We start from the raw sequence: 23,806 nt of genomic DNA, 5'->3' as shown, positions 1-23,806 counted from the left end.
CAATTATTCAGTATAGTAGAAGTTCATCAGATATAGTAGAAAGTTCATCAGACTCTAAACTCCTTAATAGCAGGATGTGTAATAGTCAACAAGAAGATATAGTCTTGGGTTCCATTAAGAGAGGCATAATTTCCAGGAACCCAGAGCTGTTAACTCCTAGTATACATTTGCCTTCATCATACCCTCACTGCAATACTCTATTCTAAGCATCACAATATAAAAAGGACATTTATAAGCCAGAAAGTCACCAATATGTTATAATGAAGATAAAAAAGTTCCATGAGTCTGCATCTTATGAGAATGTTCAAAAATCTGGAATATTTAGCCTGGAGAGAGAAGACTCAGGGGAGTCTTTGTTCCAATTTTCAAAGGACCTGGGATTAGAATTGTTCTGTTGGGCCCCATAGGACCTAAGAATGTTGAGTTGGGGTTTTTTTGTTTTTATTTCACTGTCTTCTGAGTGTGAAACCAGAACTTCTCTGTCTCCATAATATTTATCTATCCATAGGTCAGGTTCTTTCTGGTTTGCTTACTCATTGTTATTAATGTTTTGTCATCTTATTACTATCAAATTTCAGACCTGAGTTATTTTTCTAAGCCTCATATATAGGAATCTGACCTGAGCACTCCTCTCTATTTTGTGTAGGCTAAGACCCCCTATCCACTTAATTACTGCTATTGCAATGCTTTGACTCCCTTCCAGTTTCTGACTGGGAACCCCTTTGCTCTGGAACCAAAATCAAAACCAAGGATCTGTTCTCCCAAGCATGTGCCAATGGCCAACAGGGTCCTTGCCTCTCTGCTACTGGGGCTGGCCTTACTCCTCTTCTACAGCTCCAGCTTAATACCACATCTGGTCAGTGCATCTGTTCCTGATGTCCAGTGACTGCAAGAGAATTCTTCAGTCTTTCCCTGCTCAGGTGTCTGATTCTCACTTTGTTCCAGAGGTGAAAGTTTTTATGACCAAGTAGGCTCTCTTCCCCTGGCTGTGGGGTTTTTTTGTGGTGTTTTTTTAATTCAGTAAATTCTGCCTGGAGGTATTTAAGTCATTCAGACCAGGTCCCTGTAGGTTGAGATTTTCTAAAATCTTTAAAGTTCTCACCAGTTGTCTTAGGAGAACTACCCCTTTACACTGATTTTTAACCATTTCTGCTACTTAAAATTCCTTTGAGACAATATTTCTGTTATATTTGTGAGAAAATTTCAAAGAGCCTGGTGTTTCCTGTCTTACTCCACCACCACCTCAGAATCCTCTGCCCACAAAAAATCTTAAAAGATGGGGTGGCTAGGTGGTGCAGTGGATAGAGCACCAGCCCTGGAGTCAGGAGTTCCTGAGTTCAAATCCGGCCTCAGACACGTAATAATTACCTAGCTGTGTGGCCTTGGGCAAGCCACTTAACCCCATTGCCTTGCAAAATAAATAAATAAATGAGAAGAAAAATAAGAATCAATGAAATGAAAGCTAATAACTCCATGAGAAATCAAGAAATAAAGTCAACATATTGAAAAAAAATTAGAAAAAATGGGAAATATCTAATAGGGGGGAAAAAAACTATCTTGGAAAATAGATCAAGGAGAGATAATTTAAGAATCATTAGATTACCTAAAAGTTATGTACAAACAGTAGAACTTAGTCATCATATTTTAAGAAATCATAAAAGAAAACTATCCAGATATCTTAGAATCAGAGGGCAAAGAGAAAATTGGAATTATCCATCAGTAGTTAACTCCTGAAAGAAACCCAAAATGAAAATTCCCAGTAATATTATAGCTAAAATCCAGAGTTCTAAGGTCATGGCAAAAATACTTCAAGCAACCAGAAAAAGAATTCAGGTACCAAAAAAGCGACAGTCAGAATCATACGAGATTTAGCAGACATCACATTACAGAAGCAGAGAGCATGAAATGTAATATTTCTAGGCTTAGAACCAGGAATAATCTACCTACCAAAATGAATGTAATGCTACAGAGAAAAATATGGGTCTGACAAAAATAGAGAACTTTCTGGCATTTCTGATGAAAAGATCAGAAACAGTAAAAAATTTAGCATACAAAGGAGTCAAGAAAAGTGTGAAAAGGTAAATATAAATAAACAACCATAAAGGATTATGGAAGGTAGTTTTACAGTTTAGTTTACATTCATATATGAGGAGATCAAATATTACATATATAATAAAACTCTATCATCGGGGTTAACAGAGGGGGTCTTATTAGACAAAGGACCTAGGAATGACTGATGGTTTTGATCTCAAAAGAAGAATGGAAAGGTTGGAGAATAATGATACAATGGGAGGGGGGAAGGGAGAGGAAGAATGAGGGAAAATATTTCACATAAATGGGGTGTGCAAATAGAAATTTATATAAAGGGGCAGTTAGTGACACTCAAACTTCATTCCCATTCAAACTGATCAAAACAGAGACAAATACACATACACCAGTTGGGGCAAAAGAAAGTTGAGGGAAAGAGATTTAAGGGAAAAGAGAAAGAATATATTAAGAAAGAAGTAAAATAAATCCTTAAGTGGAAATGGAAAAAAAAAAAGAAAAGTGTCAGAAAAAAGGATATAGATAGCGAAATAAACAGTCAGCTGTCATAATTCTGAATATGAATGGGACAAACTCATTGGTAAAATTGAAAAGAATTGCAGAATGAAAAGATATGGTTAAAATAAGAGACCTGGAACAGAATCTATTAACACTAGCTGAAATAAAAAAGGCAAGGTTAGCAACCATGATCTCAGATATTGAAAAAGAGATAAAACTATATTTACAATATCAGAATAAGCATACACACACACACACACACACACACACACACACACACACACACACACACCCCAAGTGGCATAGCATTCAAATTCCACTAATATCCTTGAATTGTCATTAGCATAAAGACATTTTGTGGTAAATATATGAAAATCATATGGACTGTATAATTTAGATCCAGAATATTATTCTCCCTTCAAAATCATATGAGTTAACTGCCTAATTTGGAGTAAGATTCCTAATCTCCTGGCTTCATACCAAGTCTCCTTCCATTATAGAGTTTCAAAATGTTTTAATGGGCCTGAACTTAAACATTGTGTGTGTGCCCAAATGTTTTGCCTTATAAATGAAACATTTAACTATAATGAAAAGATGACTAGACTTAGACTCAGTCCTGGATCAGAATTAAGAGTCAATAAGCAAACTTCTATGTATCAACTACTAAGTGGTACAGTGGATAGAATGCTGGGCCTACAGTGCCAAAGACTTATCCTCCTTAACCTTGGGTGCCTCAGTTTCCTTATAGATGAAAATTAGCAAACCACAAATGGACTGACAAAGAATCAAAGCCTTGGTTTTGAATGAAATGACTGAACAGTTATGAACCAGGAACAAGTTAAGCCCTGAGGATACAAAGAGAGGCTTAAGACAGTCCCTGTCCTCTAGGAGATTACTATCTAAAGAAGGAATGAAGCACATAAAGGGATTGGGGAGAGGTTACTAAGCACAGGCATGATAAAATCCTTAAAAAGGGCTATGCAAGAGCTGATTTCTAGAGATCATGAAATCCAGAAGAGTAGTTAGATGGCACATGATGAGGTGAATTCTCTGGGTATTTTCTTTGAACTGAGAATCTGGGAGGAGCTCCCTGATATCTAGTCCTTATCCTCTCCAGCCAGAGAGAGAGAGAGAGAGAGAGAGACCCCAAGGGCTGCTGAAGAGATATAAATTTCAGAGTTGAAGTCCCAGTAGCCAGATGGAAAATGATGGCGTTTGAATTAAATTTTACCCTCTGTAGTTATATAACTGTGTGACCTTGACAAATGATTTCTCTAACTCCCAGGACTATTGTCAGTCTATTTGAGATAATACATTTAGTATTTATTAAACTTGACATGCTATATAAATGCTAACTATTATGTGCCATGTTATGTTTTGTTACAGTTAAGCTAAAAATATCATTGCCTAATTTATTCTTCTTTTCTTTATAGTTCTCTGCATATGATTTCATCCCAGCTCCAAAATTAAGATCCTCTCAAGGAATGCCAGTCAGTGATGATTTATGCTTTAGCAGAAAAAGAGTATCAAGGAATTTATTTCAGAATAGCTTGGATTTTAACCCAGAGTCACCTCTTCTATATGCTGGTAAGTAACAGTTGCAGATAGGGAGCATGTTTAAATAAGGAAAGACTTTTTTTGTACTCTGAAATTAATTAATCAATAAGCATGTATTTACATAATCTAAATATAAAATATATCACAAAAAAATTAGAAAAAAACATGTTACTTTCCATAACTGAGATAGAAGAAAATTAAATAGAATGAAACATCATAAAAGACAAAGTAAGTAATTTTAATTGCCAAATATGTTTTTCCTTTAGTAAAATTGGTGCAACTCAAAAAGAAATGCTATTGACTGGAGGGGGGGGGAACTCTTTATCACTTAACCAGATTTAGCAGTGCAGTAGATATTTGATAACTTAAAAATAGGGGTCAAGAAAGCATTTCAAATAGCGGGTAAGAATGGAAGCCATGTTGAATTATTTAAAGAAGTGTAGAGGAAATGAGGGAATGAGCATAGACAAATTTTTCTAGAGTTTGACTGTGGGATTGGAGAAAGATGACAGCTTGAGGGGATGGTAGGAACAAATGAAGGATTTGTCAGAGGAGATAGGAGGGAATGGAATCTAGACCATTAGTAAAGAGATGGAAGAGATAATAGGGAATGATGTCAAGGGGTTTTGAGATATAGAATTAGGGAATTGATAATTGACGGATTCTCTATTTTCCCCAAGAAATTAGAGGCATGGTCCACTTCTGAGAAAAGAGGTAGAAAAGAGAAAGTTCAAAAAACAGTTACTACCAGGCAGCTAGGTGGCACAGTGGATAAAGCACCAGCCCTGGAGTCAGGAGTACCTGAGTTCAAATCCAGCCTCAGACACTTAATAAATAATTACCTAGCAGTGTGGCCTTGGGCAAACCACTTAAACCCATTTGCAAAAAAAAAAAAAAATTTACTATGGGGAATATGATGATGATGATGATGATGATGATGATGATGATGAAGATGATGAAGAATCATTTAAGACAAAATAAAGTATTACTGTGCAGTAGAGAGGGTCTAATTGATATGGCCAGTCCCATCTGCATAGTTGTGCAGGATTGGAATTTGGCAAGTTATAAAAAATGATAGGACAAGGATCAAGAGATTACAGTATGAAGAACATAGTATAGTTGAATTATCTAAATATAAAAAGTCAGTATGTATCTTTGCTACTTAATATATGTGTGTGACTTTGGGAAAGTTAATTTAACCTCACCTGAGTTTTTTCCTATTCTTCAAATGAAGGGGTTGGCATCACATTGTCAAAAATGATTATTATCTATGGGAAAACATTACTACATTGTGGGAAGACAGACAAGCTAATGGACTGTTAAAGCTAATGGACTGTTAATAGTGAATTGATACAGCCATTTTGTAAAGCAGTTTGGAACTATAGAGCCCAAATTATCACTAAACTGTGACTTTGACCTAATGATATCACTACTAAGCCTATTCCTCTAAAAAGATTAAAGATAAAAGCAGGATCCATATATGTATACAAAAATATTTGTACTTGCTCTTTTTCTTTGAATTGGAGACTAAGAATATACCCATAAATTGGGGATGACTGTACAAATTATGACCATAATGGATTTTTGTTGCACCATATAAAATTATTAAAAATGACAATTTCAGGGAAACCTGAAAAGATTGGTGCAAACTGATGTAGAGTGAAATGAGCAAAATCCAGAAAATAATTTGTGCGATAGCAATATCATAAAGAAAAAGAAATTTGGAAAACATAAGAACTCTGATAAAATGACCCCACACATTTTCCTGGAACTTAATGTTGCAAACTACTCTTCACCTTCTAATATATAGGTGGTATACTTAAGGTGCAGAAGCAGCATACATCCATTTTCAATTATAGCCAATGTAGAAAGAATTTTGCTTTTCTCTTTGTTTTTTATTCCCATTTCTCCCACTGTTAGTGCTTTGCTTCTAGATTTATCTCTCATTTATACTGTGTATGTGTGTGTGTGTGTGTGTGTGTGTGTGTATATATATATATATATATATATATATATATATATATATATATATATATATATATATATTTTGTAGCATGCAAAATGACTATACCCCAGTAAACCATTTTGGCAGCTGAGTAAATCAATTTGAGGTAACCAAGTTGGTCTCACCCATTAGGAGATGTTTGTCCCAAGTATAGGACGACTTCTCCGGGCAGAATGGGTAGATGAAAACAGTTTGTTTTAACAGCCATGAAGAGGGCTGAAGCAGGTACTATGGAGCATTTAGAACTTGGTTAGATATTAAAGATGCAAAGATCCCCACTGCAACCTGAGTTACTACCAGTTGCCTTGCCGTTGAACTCTCTAGAAGAGAGAGAGAGGCTGATAACTTCATGTAACCATGCATCATTTTGTTTTTGCATGAATCAAAAGACATCACCCATACCATTTCACAATTTTTATCTACCTCAGAGTCCTGTGGCAACAGGCAAGTGATAAAAACTGCAGGTGCAGATACGTTGGAAACTGTAGTCACAATTCTGCACACAGGTGGTCGAGATCTAAGGTCATCTTCTCACTGGACTGAAGGAGCAGTTTGATTCAAAACTGTATGCTTCACCCAACCCTGACCTGCTTCCCACAGCAGGCAGGGATCCTACTCTGCAGTCAAAATAAGGAATGTACAGAAACTTTGGATGATTCCATTTATTATTTGTACATGTAATGTGTGCACTCTTATGGACATAAAATCCAGGAAACCTGAAAGACAAGCAGCTCTTGTGGCAAGAGAACTCAGCGGGTATTGCATCCAAAAAGCCCTGAATGAAACAAGGCTAGTAAATGAAGTCCAGTTTACTAAAGTCAGAGCCGGATACACATTTTTCTGGAATGGCCCCAATGATGGGGGGGCTTCTGTGAAGCTGGCATGGTTTCCAGTCAAAACTAATCTAGTCAGTAGCTTGTGTGCTGCCAAAAGGAGGGAATGGTAGAGTCATGACAATGTGACTGCTACTTGCAAGAAAGTAGTACATCACCACCATCAGTGTATATGCTCCCACCACGATGAACCCTGATGAGGTCAAAAAAAAAATTTAGAAAAACCTGGAGATCTTCAACATCAATGTGCTCTAAGTGACAAACTTGTAATTCCGCATCACTTTAATGCCAGAGTAAGCACAGATACGGTAGGGAGTCCTTGGGAGGAATGGAGCCAGAACCAGCAACAGCAAAAATCACTTACTTCTGAATACTTGTATATCTCATGACCTTATCACTAACCATGTCTTTTTTTTTTTTACCTTAATGCAATAAAACTTCATAGATGTACCTATGGCAAATGTTGGCATTTAATATTCTATGTCTTTATAAGGAGAAGAGATAGGATAAGAGAATGAAAAAGGCAGTGTTTGGTTCAGAGTGCTTGATTAATCATTGACTTATCCTCTCCAAGCTAAATAATGAAATTTGGTGCAGTTTGGTGATTAGTCTGTGGCACCTATAGCCTGAGTTCAAATCCAGCATCAGATACTTAGTAATTACCTAGCTGTGTGACCTTGGACAAGTCACTTAACCCCATTGCCTTGCAAAACCAAAACAAATGAATGAACAGTTGAATTCAATAAATGCAGCATTCCCAAGGCTAAGAAACTACTGGAAGACTAGTCAGATTAGAGGGCTTCATTGAGTGCACAGTTCCTTACTAACTTGGAGGGAAAGGTAAAGCAATACACAGCTCTTTACTGTTAAGTAAAACAGAAGTTAAATGGGGCAGCTTTCAGAGATTTGGTATACAGTGCCACATTAACTCATCTTGGCCAATACACTCTTAAACATAAAGATTGGCCTGAAAAATGGGGAAATTCCAGAGATGCTAAACAAAAAACAAAAAAAAAAGAAAGAGTATTCCACATGGTTTACCAGTAGGATAGTTCATCCTTCTCTAGGGAAACATGTTTAACTCCATCAAAAGTAAAGTGCAAGAAAAGCTTAGATATAAGATTCTTGGCTCAATAAGAAAGCAGATAAATTGAAGTTTATAGTGATAGTTACAATCCAAAGCACTTTTTTTGATGCTCTGAATGCTATATAGGTGCCACAGACTAATGGTGTGCCTCAGCTGCTCCATTATTGATGTAGCCACATTGAATAATGATTAAGACATGATCCTGGAGAAATAGGCCAAATGCTTCTATGGTGTTCTCAACAGACTGTCATCAATCAATGCTGACACCTCACATTGAAGTCAGTCCTATTTAACCAAACTTCCAGCTGAAATGAAGAGACTTTGTATGCCATTAGGCTCTTCTAACGGTAAAACAACTGCTTCTGCTTCTATCCCAGCTCACATTAACAAGACAGGGCTACACTTCTAGTACAAAAACTAATTAAAATTTTCCAGGTTATATGGCAAGAGGAATTCAAGGATGCCTCCATTGTATATCTCTATAAAGGTAAAGGAAATAGATTATCTTGTGACAATCACAGAGAGGTGTCTCTTTGGTTTTCATTGCTGAAAAGATTCTTGTCCAAATTCTCCTTAAAAGACTGAATTTTCACCTAAAAGATGATCATTTACCCAAGAACCACTGCAGTTTCAGATAGGAATGCTCATTATGATATTTCTGACAACTAAAGGAGAAATGCCAGAAACAGAATAGAGATCTGTATGTAATATTGACCTGACCAAATCCTTTGATAAACTGTCAGTTATGAAGGTTTGAGGATAATGAAGGCAAAATTTGGTTGCCTAAAGAACATTTTTGTATGTCAATTTCTTGACAGTATGTTTTCCTGGGCTCTGGATAATAGACAGTGCTCTTGCACTTTCCCAGTCATCACTTGGAGTGAAGGAAAGATGTATGCTTACTCCTTTTAGCATGATATTTTCAGCAATGTTGTCAGATGCCTTCAATGAGGACAGAAATGACATCAAGGTTAACTTCTGACTGCACTGATGGTAATTATTTAACTTGAAAAAGATACAAGCCAAAATTAAAGGGGAGAGAGAATTAGTACTCAACTTTATGTTTGCAGATGATTGTGTACTCAGTGAAGCCTCTAAGACTGAGATGCAACAAAGTATGGATCAGTTTTCTGGTGCTTGTGCTAATTTTGACCTAATAGGTTTTCAATCAGTCAGAAGCTTATCGTCCATCATCCACATGTGGAACCATCAGTTATAGCAAATGGAGAAATAATTAATGATATGGACAACTTCACTTAAACTTAGCTATATACTTTTCATGGATTTGCACATAGATGATGAAGTAAAGCTATTGTGCTGATTTCATTGTTATATGCCTGTGAAATCTGAAGATTTCTGAAGGAAGATTCTGAAGATGACCTGGCATGATATAAAGTACCTGACACTAAGGTCCTTTCTTGAGCTGAATTGGCAAACATCCAAACTCTTATGCAGAGAGCTCAACTCAAATGAACTGCCCATGTTGTTTGAATACCAAACATATATTTGCTTAAAAGACTTTGTTTAACAGAGAATTCACGCAAGTTAAGCGCTCACATGATGGTCAGAAGAAGCAATACAAGCACATTCTCAAGGTCTCTCTGAAGATATTTGGAATCAGTTGTGTGCCTGCATCAAAAACAAAAAATGCTGGGCTCTTTGAGCAAAGCAAATTTGCAGTAGCCCAAAAGAAATGTGATATGTACAAATTTATAAACCTCGTCACTCCAGATATTCATGTAGACTATTTGAGCTGGACCTCTGGTAGAGCCTTCTGAGTTCATATTGGTCTAATCAGACACACTGTACCTTGACCCCAAAATAGCGATGTCATTTTGGTCCTCTTCAAGAAGGAAGGTTGGCCAACCAACCAACTATAGCTTCTGTGTAGCTTTTTTGGATCCACTATACTTATCATAGTGCCTAGAATAGAAGTAGGTACTTTATAACTTTTACTTTGAAGGGGATGGGGGAGAAACAGAGATTAGGCATAAAATAGTAATACTCTCCCCTCCCAAAAAAAGAGGAGGATCTTGAAACAATTTTTCAATAGAAGAAAATTCTAAAAGAATCAGATAAGCAGGACACCTTTGAAAATTACATATTGAGCTTATATATTTTAAAAGAAAAGTAAGTAGTATTTTCATAATAGAGAGTGACATTTTATGTACAGTTAGCTTTTTCTGATGCCTCTATATTACTTTAAGTTAGAAAAGCCTAAGTTTAAATCCTTCCTCAGATACTAAAGACTGGGCAAGGCACTTAACCACTCTCAGCTCAAGTTTTCTCATCTGTAAAATGGGAGTATTAATAGTATCTACTTCACAGGGTTGTTGTAAAGATCAAATGAGATTGGGGTGGCTAGGTGGCGCAGTGGATAGAGCACCGGCCCTGGAGTCAGGAGTACCTGGGTTCAAATCCAGTCTCAGACACTTAATAATTACCTAGCTGTGTGGCCTTGGGCAAGTCACTTGACCCACTGCCTTGTAAAAAAAACCCTAAAAAAAAGATCAAATGAGATTATATATGTAAAGTGTTTGATAAACTATAATAATCAGCTATCATCATCATCATTATTATTGTTATTATTATTATTAGAAGGAAGACTTCTACCTGACTTATTCAAATAAGTTGTGAAAGCCAAGAAAACTAGAGGTGAACAAGATATATTTTGGCACAGTTGGATCATTCCCAAGCAAGTATTTCTTATGTAAAGGAAAAAAGAAGTAGCACACAAATCTAGAAATTGCCTTAGACAGCAACACTCAAGTCTCCTTGCCCAGCAGAGAAATACAGACAAGGACAGCACCACTTTAGAAACTAGAATTGTTTAAAAAAATCTTAGTAGAGGTACAGGGGGGAAAAAACTTATAGCCATCCCAAATGCTTTTATAGGTGAAACAGGAAGGACACAAATGGATGAAACAAGGAAGTTTTCACAGGTTCCCTTTTTTTTTTTTTAAGTTTTTGCTAGGCAGTGGGGTCAAGTGGCTTGCCCAAGGCCACACAGCTAGGTAATTATTAAGTGTCTGAGACTGCATTTGAACCCAGGTACTCCTGTCTCCAGGGCGGGTGCTCTATCCACTGCACCACCTAGCCGCCCCTCACAGGTTTTTTTTAATACTTTTTCTATCAGTGATAATGGAGCCAATGCATTTTTTTGGAAGCCACATGGGGAACTTAAAATGTCTGTAATAAAAATGAAAATACAGCAACAGCAGTTGGACTAGAGATGTACAGAAGAGGTCAGAATTAGAAGTGAAAAAATTGTTTATTCAGTGAGGAATCAAGTGTAAGATATCTGAATTTTATATATATTCAGAGTATCCCTGATGAAGGTATAGGAAGAAAGCAAAAAAAGGATATTGCAAATGATGCTCTTTAGCAAATCACAATGCCTGCAATGTATAAAGAATATGAAACTGTTGTAATTATTGCCTATTGGCTATTTTTAAAAAACTGTTTTTGACTGCTCTAAGGTGGTCTGACTATATTTCATGTGCTTGTGCTAAAATCATATAAGGTTTTTTGAAAGATAACTTTTCTTAGAGTCCCCTCCCCTATCATGGAAGATGTCTCTTCCACACCATGTTCTCCTACTCATGCAAATGTAACTGTTGCTTGGGGAAGTTCCTTGAAAGCAGAAGCTAGTTTTATCTTTAACTCCAACTCCTAGTACAATGTCTGATACATAGTGGGTAGGCACTTAATAGATGCCTATTGGTTGATTGATAAGTTGATGATAAGGTTCTAAAGAGTCTTCTGTTCAAGAATGACATGTTGGGGGCAGCTGGGTGATGCAGTGGATAGAGCACCGGACCTGGAGTCAGGAGTACCTGGGTTCAAATCCAGTCTCAGACACTTAATAATTACCTAGCTGTGTGGCCTTGGGCAAGCCACTGAACCCATTTGCCTTACAAAAAAACTAAAAAGAAAAAAAGAATGACATGTTGATAGCATCAATTACTGAAATATTGCAAAGTCTCCTTAGATTCATAATTTCCTAAAAGATTTTTTTTTTGAAAATAATTTCCATTTATTGAGAATCCACCAGCTCCAAGTTTGCTTGGTAACCTTAGGCAGCTTCTTCCTTTGCAACACGGTCCTTTTTGAGTGGTCCCATGAAAGCTTTCTTCTCCTCCACGGTCTGGAAGCGACCATGGCCAAATTTGGAAGTGATATCAATAAACTTCAAGTCAATCTTCTCCAGGGCACGGCGTTTGGTCTGTACCAGCAGAGACTTTCGCAGGGTGAGGACCCACTTCTTGGTCCCAGCAACACAGCCTTTCAGCATGATAAAGTCATTGGTCACTTTGCCATAGTGGACAAAGCCTCCCAGAGGATTGATGCTCTTGTCAGACAGATCGTAGTCAGTGGATGCATTGTTTTTGATCAGCTTGCCGTCCTTGATCTGATAGCCCTGGCCAATCTTGTAGATCTTCTTCTTGATCTCAGTGCGGTGGTGGTAGCCCTTCTGACCAGCCCGGGCAACAGAGAAGGCCACACGGGCAGGATGCCAGGCTCCAATACATGCCACCTTATGTAGGCCTCAGTGGGTTTTTTGGGGCAGTTTCTTCGTGTGCCAGTGGCTGGTAACACCTTTGTAACCCATGCCCTTGGTCACTCCAATGACATCAATCATCTCATCTTGCCCAAACACAGTGGACACAGGCACCTGCTGCTCCAGTTTCTCACGGGCCCAGTCCAGTTTCTCAGACACATTGCCACCATTCACCTGGATCTCCATCAGGTGAGATTTCTTCTGCTTCAGAGGGAGCAGGCACATCTGGGTGTGGGCAATGACTCGGATCACCTGGCAGTACTTCTTCATGCTGTTGAAGTCTTTCTCCAATTGCTTCTTGCCATCATCATCTTGCCACTTCTTGCAGTACTTGGTGAAGGCCTTCTTCTTGGACTTATGCCAGTTCTTGTAGAATCGCCTCTTACACTCATCACTGATGTGCTCAGCAAAGATGGTTTTTGAAACTCCGGAGGCCTCGTGGGGTCTGCACATAGCCCACGATGCCTGCAATGACCATGGGGGGCCTCTCCACGATGGTGACAGCCTCCACCACTTCCTTCTTGTTGACCTTTGAGCCAGGCCTGTCCACCTCTCGGACGATGTGGGTCATGCCCGCCTTGTAACCCAGAAAGGCGGTCAAGTGGATGGGCTTGGTGGGGTCATCCTTGGGGAAGCTCTTCACCTTGCCCCAGTGGCGGCTACTACTCTTTCGGGGCAGGAAGCCCAGAGACCCGTGCCTGGGAGCCGAGAACTTCCTGTGGGACATGGCGCCGCGGCGGGTCCGGCTGGGAGAGTTCCTAAAAGATTTTAACCTGACTGTATACACACTTAGGGCAAGCCAAGCAGATGAAAAATAACTGTTATCCAGATTGTTAGCCCCAGATTATTTTGTGGCCTGGAAATGAAAACATGAGAGTAAGGGATTACAAAATTTCAAAGATACTTGGAAAATCTTCTGTGAAGTGATATAAAATGCAATAATTTGAACCAGAAGAACAATTTATATTGGAATACCAATATAATAACAGTTTTGAAGACTTTTATAAGCTGATGGACAGTAAAACAGGAGTTCTGGTGAACAGAACCAGAAGAACAAATATACAATAACAACCCTGTATATAGTATACTGTTTATCACAACCCTGCAGAGATAACCATGTGACTTGGTAAACTGAGAACTATGATCAAAAAAATGATTCTCCATAACTACAGAGACTGAAAATGAAACATAATTTTGAAGAAATTTTAACTGCTCATTGTCATATTCTTTTGTGATAAACTTTCACTAAAGCTTAGTGGTACCTATGAAAACATTTACTTAGGTTATAATGCATACCTCATGTTAATGATTATTTATTTCATACCTTAGACCATAAGTATAATTCCTTTTCTTATTTTTAATGGTTTTCAAGTGCCTTTTATGACTCTTATGACATACCATTTGTTTTCTCCGGTATCTACTATCTGAGCCCTTTTTTTCCTTTTCATCTTTTCAGTTGGAAGATTTTTTTTAAGGTTTTTTTTTTTCCGAAGGCAATGGAGTTAAGTGGCTTGCCCAAGGCCACATAGCTGGGTAATTATTAAGTGTCTGAGGCTGGATTTGAACTCAAGTACTCTTGACTCCAGGGCCAGTGCTCTATCCACTGCACCACCTAGCCTCCCCTCAGTTGGAAAACTCTTAATGAGGTCAGTTAGGATTTGGGCAAATGCTTTGTTTCTTTTCATTGAATATAATTCTTCCCAAACCATTTTTCTTATATCTTAAACTGTCTTGTCAACAAGAAATCTAAATCTTCTCATCTTCTTTGATTTGTGAGGCACTCCCCCTTAAGAACTCCCCTATCAAATCTAGAAAATGCCACAGACCTAATCCTAACAAAAAAGAATCCTAGAAAAATTCGCACTAAGTAATTTTTCTAGCCCAGGTAAGCATAGGACACACAGAGAGTTCCTGCAGACCTTGAAAATGAGGCCTAATAAAGAGCATACCACATGAAAAATACACCAATGCTCAGGCCAAAAAAAGTACACCATACCCATACTGGGAAACCATATACCTATCCCAAGGTACCATAATGGGTCTAGGTATAAACTGGTAGTTTTGTTGCCTATTACTCAGTTAACTCAGTTCATAAATTCAGTGTGGTCTGATTAGGGGACCTGAACTCTTTTCCCATTCATCTCTTTCCCCCCAGCACAGAGAGGATTAACTTCAGAAGCAAGCAGCAGCAATATAGTTCAAACCTCAAAAACAAAAAGGGGTATTACTTCCAGCTTCCAGTACAGTATAAATGCTGCAGAGGAATATTCACAGCAGAAATCCCAGAACAAAAGAGAACCTACTATTTCAACACTTAAAGAAGCAAGTTTCCATCTGACAGTAACAGCATCTAACACTAGTCTACTGTTACACAGACCCAAACTCAGGTCAGGAGCTTGCATAGGTCAGAATGGGGCAGGAAGGGGAATTGGGAATTGGTAGTTTGTCCTGATTTAGAGTATTTTGGGAGCACTGGAGATTTTTGGGTCCCTAATCTGAATTTCCCTGAGATTCTGAAAAAACACAGTATTTAATTCTTCCAAGAAAGCATTTAACAAGACTTTCCTTCCAGAAATAAACTCTAACATCAAGTCCAAATTCAGGCAGTATTCTTGAAAAATGAGCAAAAAAAAAAATAATTATCCCAACAATAAAAAGTTATTATGGTGACAGGGATACTCAGAACACAAATCCAGAAGAAGTGAATGACTCCAAAACATCTACAGGCAAAGTCTCAAAGGAAAACAAAGCTTGGGCATAAATTCAGCTAGAATTTCTTTCAGAAATTGTTTTTAAAAATGGTTTAAAATGTTTTTACTATTGTCCTAGAGGAAAAACTGAACAAAAATAAAAACTCTAGAAGAAAAAATTGGAAAAGAAATTTTAATAGTTTGACCAAAGATAATAAAAACCCTTACTGAAGCAGTAAATTCACTAAAAATTAAGAGTAAACCAATTAGAAGCCTGTGACTTCATGAGACAAGAAGTCATAAAACAAAGTCAAAAATACTGAGGAGAAAAAACAGAAGAAAATATAGGCTATTTCATAGCAAAAACAACTGACTGAAAACATTGCAAAAAGATAATCTAAGAATAATAATAAGACAATCTAATAATAAGATAATCTAAGAATCACTAAACTATCTGAAAAACATGACCAAAAAAGAGTCTAGGCATGCCATTTCAACAAATCATAAAAGAAAAACTGTCTAGATCTCTAAGAAAAAGAAAAACTGTCTAGATCTCTAAGAACTAGAAGGCAACATTGAAATAGAAGAAATTTTCTCCTGAAAGAAGCCTCAAAATGAAAAGTTCCAAGAACATTCCGAAATTCAGAGGTTTTTTTCCCAATTCAAACAATTGTTTAACCTTCCTTATTCAACTATTTCATTCAAAGGCCCAACCTTCATTTTACAACAATGATAAAAATTTTAATTGTACTCATTGTTAGTACTTGGATCTTCAGTCTTCTTAATAATGCTTTGTAGTTTACTTCTGACAATACCATTCATTTGGATGGAGAATTACTAAAAGTGGGTAACTGCCCTCAGGTTTGTTGCAGTGTGATCTCCTACATCCTTGATTCATGTCCTAGGGAGCTAGGTGGTTATATGGTTATATCAGGTCAACAGATGAGTTAACTGGTACCCCTCAGTCAGCATCTCATTGCCATTACCTATTTTCTTCCTGGAACCAGTAGCAGATGTCTTCATTGTTGATATCTCTACCTTTCATTGTCCTTACACAAAGTTAGAGAAGTTTCTTCAGAAGACAACAATCCAGGTCCTTCCTTGAATGTACCACAGAGCTTCAACTACCCCCAAGTTCATTTTGCCCTTCTTTGTCAGTCTTCAAGCTTCTAAATACAAGATCGTGTTGATTTTATTGCTTTGTATTTCCCACTGTTTCCTTAGAATCTCTCTTTTTTTTTTTTTTAAAGTCTTAGTCCTAGCCCTGGAAGAGACCTCAGAGGTCATCTAAACCATCTCCATCATTTTGACAGATGGGAAAATGAAGACCCAGAAAGATTAGGTGATTCACCTAAAGTCCCACAGGGAATAAATAATAGAGTTAGAGATACAAATTTAGCACTCTTACTCTTATCATGCTACCTCTTATTCTTTCCATTCTGCTAGGAAACATTCATCCTCCTTACTAAGATGAAGAAATGCAAAATTACCTTCTCCTATATCAAGGGATACAAATTTGCACTTAACTGACTTATAATTATTATTTTGCCTGTGGCACAATCTCTGAAGGTCAGTGAAACCATTCCCTCAGCCTCCATAACTGAAATTGAGATTCCCCTGTTGCTGTATTTCCTGACTACTCTGCTTGCCCATACCATGCACTTTTTCCTGAATGACTCTTTTTTTAGAATACATATTTCCCTTCATTATATCACCTTGCATTCTACTAATACTTATAAGAGAAGCTAAGAAAATGCTCCAATGACCTGGGGACTTTGTGAAACCTTTATAGTAAGAAATAGAAGACAGAAGGGTAACTGTGGACTGAGAATAGTGACAATTGGTTTAATCAATTTCTGAGGATACTGCTTACTGAATCAGAATTAGGAAAACCAGAAAAAGATGCATGTACCTAGCCTATCCTTCTGTGTGTGTGTGTGTGTGTGTGTGTGTGTGTGTGTGTGTGTGTGTGTGTATGTCTGTATGTATGCATGCATGCATGTCCTTAATTTGTCTTCTGAATGGGTACTGCCTTTCATGCCTTCTCTGTCAAACTCTTTTTCAAATATCTTTTCCCTTTATCATCTGCCTTAAAGTTACTCATATCTATGCCCCACTGAATACTTGACCACATATGCTAACCATGCATTTGGGAAATGGTGTCTTCATGAAACATAACTCTTTTTATTTAAACCAGTTTTTTTCTTCTTCAAAAGGTACTGCTGGGTCTCCTCAAACAAACATTTCAGGGAAATGTGGACAACTAAACTTTTCACAAATGAGTGGAAAAAGTGGCAGTGTGGATTCTGATTTGCAGTTTTTAGGAGCAAATAATAGTCGTCAAGATAAAGGTACAAATATTCATTTGTTTTGTAGACTGTACTATTTAGAAATACATTCAAGGAATGCTTTTAATTTATATGTGATACATTGTCTCCTCAGGATCATCTTGTAAATAAGAGAAGCTTATTGCATCAACATTACTCTGAATTATTTTTAGAAATCTTTATATTCTTTCCTACTTAGAGAAATTTAATACTTATGATCCTTGATTTTAAATATGAGGTTCTATGTTATGAACAAGCTATTTTAAATACTGTTTCATCAAATAGTCATAATACTGGGCTAGAAAAGTGGTGTAGTAATCATTTTCCCAGTTAGTTAATTTTTTGGGTTGGTCAAAGCCTCCCAACCCAGAAGAAAAACCTATTCTTCACCAAGCACCCCTTTCCAGTGTTAAGTAAGGTAAAATATGAGGTATAGTGGCATATGCCTGTGATGCTAGAGACTAAAGCTGGTAGATTGTTTGAACTCTGGACTTCAGTATCTGGCTTGTAATAGGGCTAAAAGCTGGCTGCACGAGCAAGGGACCATTAGAAGGATGGATTGGACAAGGTTGTAAGTAGAGGCAGTAAAAATGTCATTATCTGTCAGCAATTGTATCAAAAAAGTATTTGAGGCTACCAAACACAATTGAGATTGTGGATTATTGCCTTTACTAGTTTTGTTCTAGTTTTACTTGCAACATCAGAATTGAATATTTTCAGAAACACTTTAATTGGTATTATATCGCAGGATTGAAATTTTATGTTTTATTAGGAATTAACATTATGGATATACTTATGAAAAACTAATGATTGCTTGAAGTAAATAAAGTAGGTCTATTTTATGTTATATTGACATTTTAGTTGTCCCTTAAAGGGACACTATAATCTCTAAATATTTTTATATGCATGAGCCAAAATGAAATAGTGAAGTTCTATTGTTTAACTGCCAAATTCCACCAAAATTGTGTTGCTGCTGCAGGACAACTGATCAGGAGGCTAGAAGAACTGTCCCTCTTACAGGTTATTTGAAGGTTAACCTAGAAGTTTATAATTGATTCTGGGGAGTTCTATGTAGTTGTCAGTTAATCCTAAACACTAATACAACTATATAAATTCACTGGGGCTTTGAAGTTGCCATGACTATTGAGGGATACTGTAGAAATCTAAAACTAGTCCAAAGCCAAAACACCCTTTCCAAAGGGGACGAGACAGATTGGAGAAATATGGGCTCACACAGTTCTAGTCTGTAGTTTCAAGACCATTCCAAAGTCTAAGAAAGGCTCTTAGGGTATGATTTTCAGATGCCTAACTAAACTTCTTTCCATTTTTCATTGGAATATTAGGAAAGTTTATGTTCTTCTTAAAAGTCATTATTTTCAGGGGCAGCTAGGTGGCGCAGTGGATAAAGCACCGGCCCTGGAGTCAGGAGTACTTGAGTTCAAATCAGGCCTCAGACACTGAATAATTACCTAGCTGCGTGGCCTTGGGCAAGCCACTTAAACCCCATTTGCAAAAAAAGTCATTATTTTGATTTAACATTACATACATACAAACTCTTATAATAAAGCTGTTTGCCATAGTCCTCCTAATCTGAGATTCTTAATCTGTAGTCTGTGAACTTGTTTTAAATATATATTACTGTTTTTCACAATAATTGGTTTCCTTTTTAATCCTTTGTATTTTTGTTTTTTTAGGTTTTTGCAAGGCAAATAGGGTTAAGTGGCTTGCCCAAGGCCACACAGCTAGGTAATTATTCAGTGTCTGAGACCGGATTTGTACCCAGGTACTCCTGACTCCAGGGCCGGTGCTTTATCCACTATGCCACCTAGCCGCCCCGATCCTTTGTATTTTATATTATACATTTAAGAACACCTGCCTTAAGTGTTTTCAAGTCCATGATAAAATATATAAATGTCATAAATATTACAAAATGGCTATTAGGAAATATATTAAGAAATCCAATTTCTGATTTTAGCACTAAGTATTTTTTGACCTTTGGTCTTTTTTTTTTTTTTTTAGGTTTTTACAAGGCATTGGGGTTAAGTGGCTTGCCCAAGGCCACGCAGCTAGGTAATTATTCAGTGTCTGAGACCGGATTTGTACCCAGGTACTCCTGACTCCAGGGCCTGTGCTTTATCCACTATGCCACCTAGCCGCCCCGATCCTTTGTATTTTATATTATACATTTAAGAACACCTGCCTTAAGTGTTTTCAAGTCCATGATAAAATATATAAATGTCATAAATATAACAAAATGGCTATTAGGAAATATATTAAGAAATCCAATTTCTGATTTTAGCACTAAGTATTTTTTGACCTTTGGTCTTTTTTTTTTTTTTTTTTTAGGTTTTTACAAGGCAATGGGGTTAAGTGGCTTGCCCAAGGCCACGCAGCTAGGTAATTATTAAGTGTCTGAGGCCGGATTTGAACTCAGGTACTCCTGACTTCAGGGCCGGTGCTCTATCCACTATGTCACCTAGCTGTCCCGCTTTGGTCAATTTCTTAAGGAATTCCTATACCTGCACAAATATTGACTGTTGCAGGACCTGCCCTCTCTAAATTAAGAATAAGTAAGGCAAAAAAATAAATGAAAAAATTTTTGCTCCCCCAGGAGAAAGCAATTATTTAAATCATGCATGTTTAAATTTTTATTATCAAAATATAGAATACTTATTTTTTTCTTGGTTGCTTAAATGTTTAAGAATCTCTGATTTCAATAGTATGGATGTTCCTCTATCAGTACAATACACAATAGAGATTGTTGCTTCCCTAGTAGATTATCTTTGAGAATTAATAGGGGTAGGGGCGGCTAGGTGGTGCAGTGGATAGAGCACTGGCCCTAGAGTCAGGAGTACCTGAGTTCAAATCCGGCCACAGACACTTAATAATTACCTAGCTGCGTGGCCTTGGGCAAGCCAGTTAACCCCATTACCTTGCAAAAACAAAAGCAAAAAAGAATTAATAGGGGTGAAAAATTCATCATCTGTGGGCAAGGTCATAATGAGCTTTTCCAAACTTAACTAAACTGGTCTTAGCTGTGATGGATGCATAGTCTGCTTCCAGGCCAGAATGTAAAGTCTATCCAGCTTGTAGAACCTTCCAAAATTTTCTCTTTACTGGTATAGTCTTCATTTCCCAAAATGCAGTGGGCTATTGGGAGAAGAGTAAAGTCATAATTGTAGGAAATTATTTTAAAATAATGAAGAAAAAGTTATATGGTGCACCGGCTACTTGAGTTCTCTGACCAGTAGAGAACTGTTTTCAGCTTGCAGTGAATGAGACAGGAGGCAGAGATGGTAAAGCACTACAAATTTTATTAGGGTCACACAGCATTTTATATCCTAGTTTACTTCCATACTAGTGGACCACTCATGCAACCACCTTAAGCACCAATCATATTAAAGATTATACATTGATTAGATCATTACCCATTAGTTAAACAGTTACATATTCTTATGCATACTTCATTGCTCTTGCTATAATGCAATTCTTGATCAATGTCAGGAGATACAAAAGGAACTGGGTTATGCTGATCTTATGGAAAATTCAAAGGGATTTGGGTCATGCTGGTCTCATGAGAAAGTGAACCAGTATGTTTGCAAAACAACAAGAGGTCAAGAGGGTCTTTAAACCATTACCTTTGTCATTTCACAACTGTGGTCCTCAAGGATCCCTAACAAAAAGTAAGTGTTTAAGTTAAATAAGAATATATAAATAATATATTTTCTTTTATTTTATACAGTGTGTGCAAGCCTAAACTTTGGCAGTAAAACTCAACAAACGTTTGGTAGTCCTGCAGAACATACTTTATCATATCCTAGTCCCAATACAAACCAAGGAGCTCTCATCCTTCCATCCTATCCACTCTCATCACCTCGAACTAGTCCAAAACACACAAGCCCTCTTAATGGATCTCCAAAGAAGTCTCAAGATAATTCTGTTAACTTCTCAAATTCCTGGCCTCTTAAGAGCTTTGAAGGGATTCCAAAGCCAAGTCCACAGAAAAAGCTCTTTGGTCAAAAATCGGTGGATGCTTCAGGTAAAAATGATGAAAAAATTAATAATCCTTGTGTTTTATTTGTCAATTTGATTTCAACTTGGAATTAGCATAAACTCCGTAAATTCAAACATTTGTCTTAGTATTCAGGGAATAAAAACTAAACATATTGGTGCTATAATGTACAAATCATTAGATTCCAACCTCAATATCAATTTTTTTCATAAAATATTTATACTAATGATATAGAGGGAACCCTTTTACTTGTTGCCCAAAATCTTATGAACAAACAATTATTTGTAGAATTTCATAATGAACAGCATGTCAGTTGGACAGCCATCATCATGAAGGGATTTCTTATGTTCAGTATCAGCTCAATTATATAGTATTTTCAGTATTCAACCCAATATCTTGAACATTTTATCAACTGACTCAAAAGTATTCCTCAAGAGAGTATTGGAGGGGCAGCTAGGTGGCGTAGTGGATAAAGCACCGGCCTTGGAGTCAGGAGTACCTGGGTTCAAATCCGGTCTCAGACACTTAATAATTACCTAGCTGTGTGGCCTTGGGCAAGCCACTTAACCCCATTTGCCTTGCAAAAAAAAAAGAGAGAGAGAGAGTATTGGATAATTTTGTTCATTTTTAAAACACTGAAATTGTTTCTTCTCATCAAATGTACCCTGATATTAAGCAATATTCATGTTTATATAAACCAACAAAAAATTACTTTTCAGTTTTAATTTTGTTAAGGAAAATCTGTCACTCACTTTGAAAAAATGTGATCTTTTTAAAAATATTATATTCCATATACATTGTTCTATGAGAAATCATGAGCAGGCAGATTTCAGAAATATCTGGAAAGACTTTTATGAACTGATACTGAGTGAAGTGAGCAGAACCAGGAAAACATTGTAGGTATTAACAGCACTATTGTATGATGATCGGGGCGGCTAGGTGGTGCAGTGAATAGAGCACTGGCCTTGGAGTCAGGAGTACCTGGGTTCAAATCCGGTCTCAGACACTTAATAATTACCTAGCTGTGTGGCCTTGGGCAAGCTACTTAACCCCATTGCCTTGAAAAATCTAAAAAAAAAAAAAACAAACATTGTATGATGATGAGCTATGATTGACTTAGCATATATAGTGATATATGCTCAGCAGTATAGTGATCAAAGGCAATTCCAAAAGATTCGTGATGGAAAATGACATCCACATCCAGAGAACTATGGAATCTGAATGCAGACCAAAGTATACTATTTTTACTCTTTAAAATTTGTTTTTTCTTTTTTCTTTGTCATGATTTTTTTCCCTTTTGTTCTGATTCTTCTTTCACAATGCAACTAATATGGAAATATATTTGACATAATTGTACATGTATAATCTATATCAGATTATTTGCTGTCACTGGGGGGAAGGGAAGGGAGAAAAATTTGGAACTCAAAATCTTACAAAAATCAATATGGAAAACTATCATTGCCTTTAATTAGAAAAAATAAAACACTATTAATAGAAAAAAACTTAAATAAAATGTAGTACCCATGAAATGGAAAAAAAAAAACTATTCCAGACTCTTATGCACTGTAATTCTCTGCGTATGTCATTCTGTAATTGATAAAACTATCTGTTTTATACAGGAGAAAATTCACAAGAAAAACCTTCTCCAATACAACTTAAACCTGCATTGGTGAGATCCCCATCTTCCCGGAGAGGCCTAAATGGAACAAAACCAGTTCCACCAATTCCACGGGGTATAAGCCTATTGCCTGATAAAGCAGATTTTATCACTGTGGAACATGAAAAAAAAGATCATATTTGGAGGAATGAAAAAGACAATCTTGCAATTGATCTTTCTGAATTAAATGTCAGAGATAAGGATTCAGATCAGGAAGAGGTTAGACCTAAATGTCACTTTAAAAATATCTATTTTTCTTGATGATTTTGCTTATTATAAATTGTTTTGGAACAATAATAACAGCACTGACATTTTTTACCATAATTGACTATATTTACATTTAATTTCTATTTCTTCAAATTACTTAGCATCAATTTTTTTACATTGATTGCCTAGCATTTTAAAATAAAAAAACTTGCCTTGAATATTCAAATGATATTAATGCTGCACTATTTTAAAAGACTTAGAGTTTAAGCAGCAATGTGCAGAACAAATTCACAAAACATTAATATATAAAAAAAAATAAAGCAATG

At 36.8% G+C, this 23,806-nt stretch overlaps 1 protein-coding gene and 1 pseudogene across 3 annotated transcripts in view; one reads left to right on the top strand and one right to left on the bottom strand.

Annotated features, from left to right (window-relative positions):
- TOGARAM1 (TOG array regulator of axonemal microtubules 1) overlaps positions 1–23,806 on the top strand; it is a 95,454-nt gene that overhangs the window by 18,690 nt on the left and 52,958 nt on the right. For all 3 annotated transcript variants that reach the window (XR_012478211.1, XM_074235858.1, XM_074235857.1), the window contains exons 2-5: positions 3,978–4,131; positions 17,494–17,628; positions 21,347–21,643; positions 23,236–23,492. Coding sequence is in view for 2 of the 3 variants with exons in the window: in XM_074235858.1 (XP_074091959.1) it covers positions 3,978–4,131; positions 17,494–17,628; positions 21,347–21,643; positions 23,236–23,492 (843 nt within the window). In the remaining variant the exon portion in view is untranslated. The remainder of the gene's footprint in view (positions 1–3,977; positions 4,132–17,493; positions 17,629–21,346; positions 21,644–23,235; positions 23,493–23,806) is intronic.
- Positions 12,044–13,359, bottom strand: LOC141522420 (large ribosomal subunit protein uL3 pseudogene; annotated as a pseudogene).

Source organism: Macrotis lagotis, chromosome 4, assembly GCF_037893015.1.
Source record: "Macrotis lagotis isolate mMagLag1 chromosome 4, bilby.v1.9.chrom.fasta, whole genome shotgun sequence".
Taxonomy (NCBI): Eukaryota; Metazoa; Chordata; class Mammalia; order Peramelemorphia; family Peramelidae; genus Macrotis; species Macrotis lagotis.
Note: the sequence above shows the minus strand (reverse complement) of the source record. Positions and strands in the feature narration are given on the sequence as shown.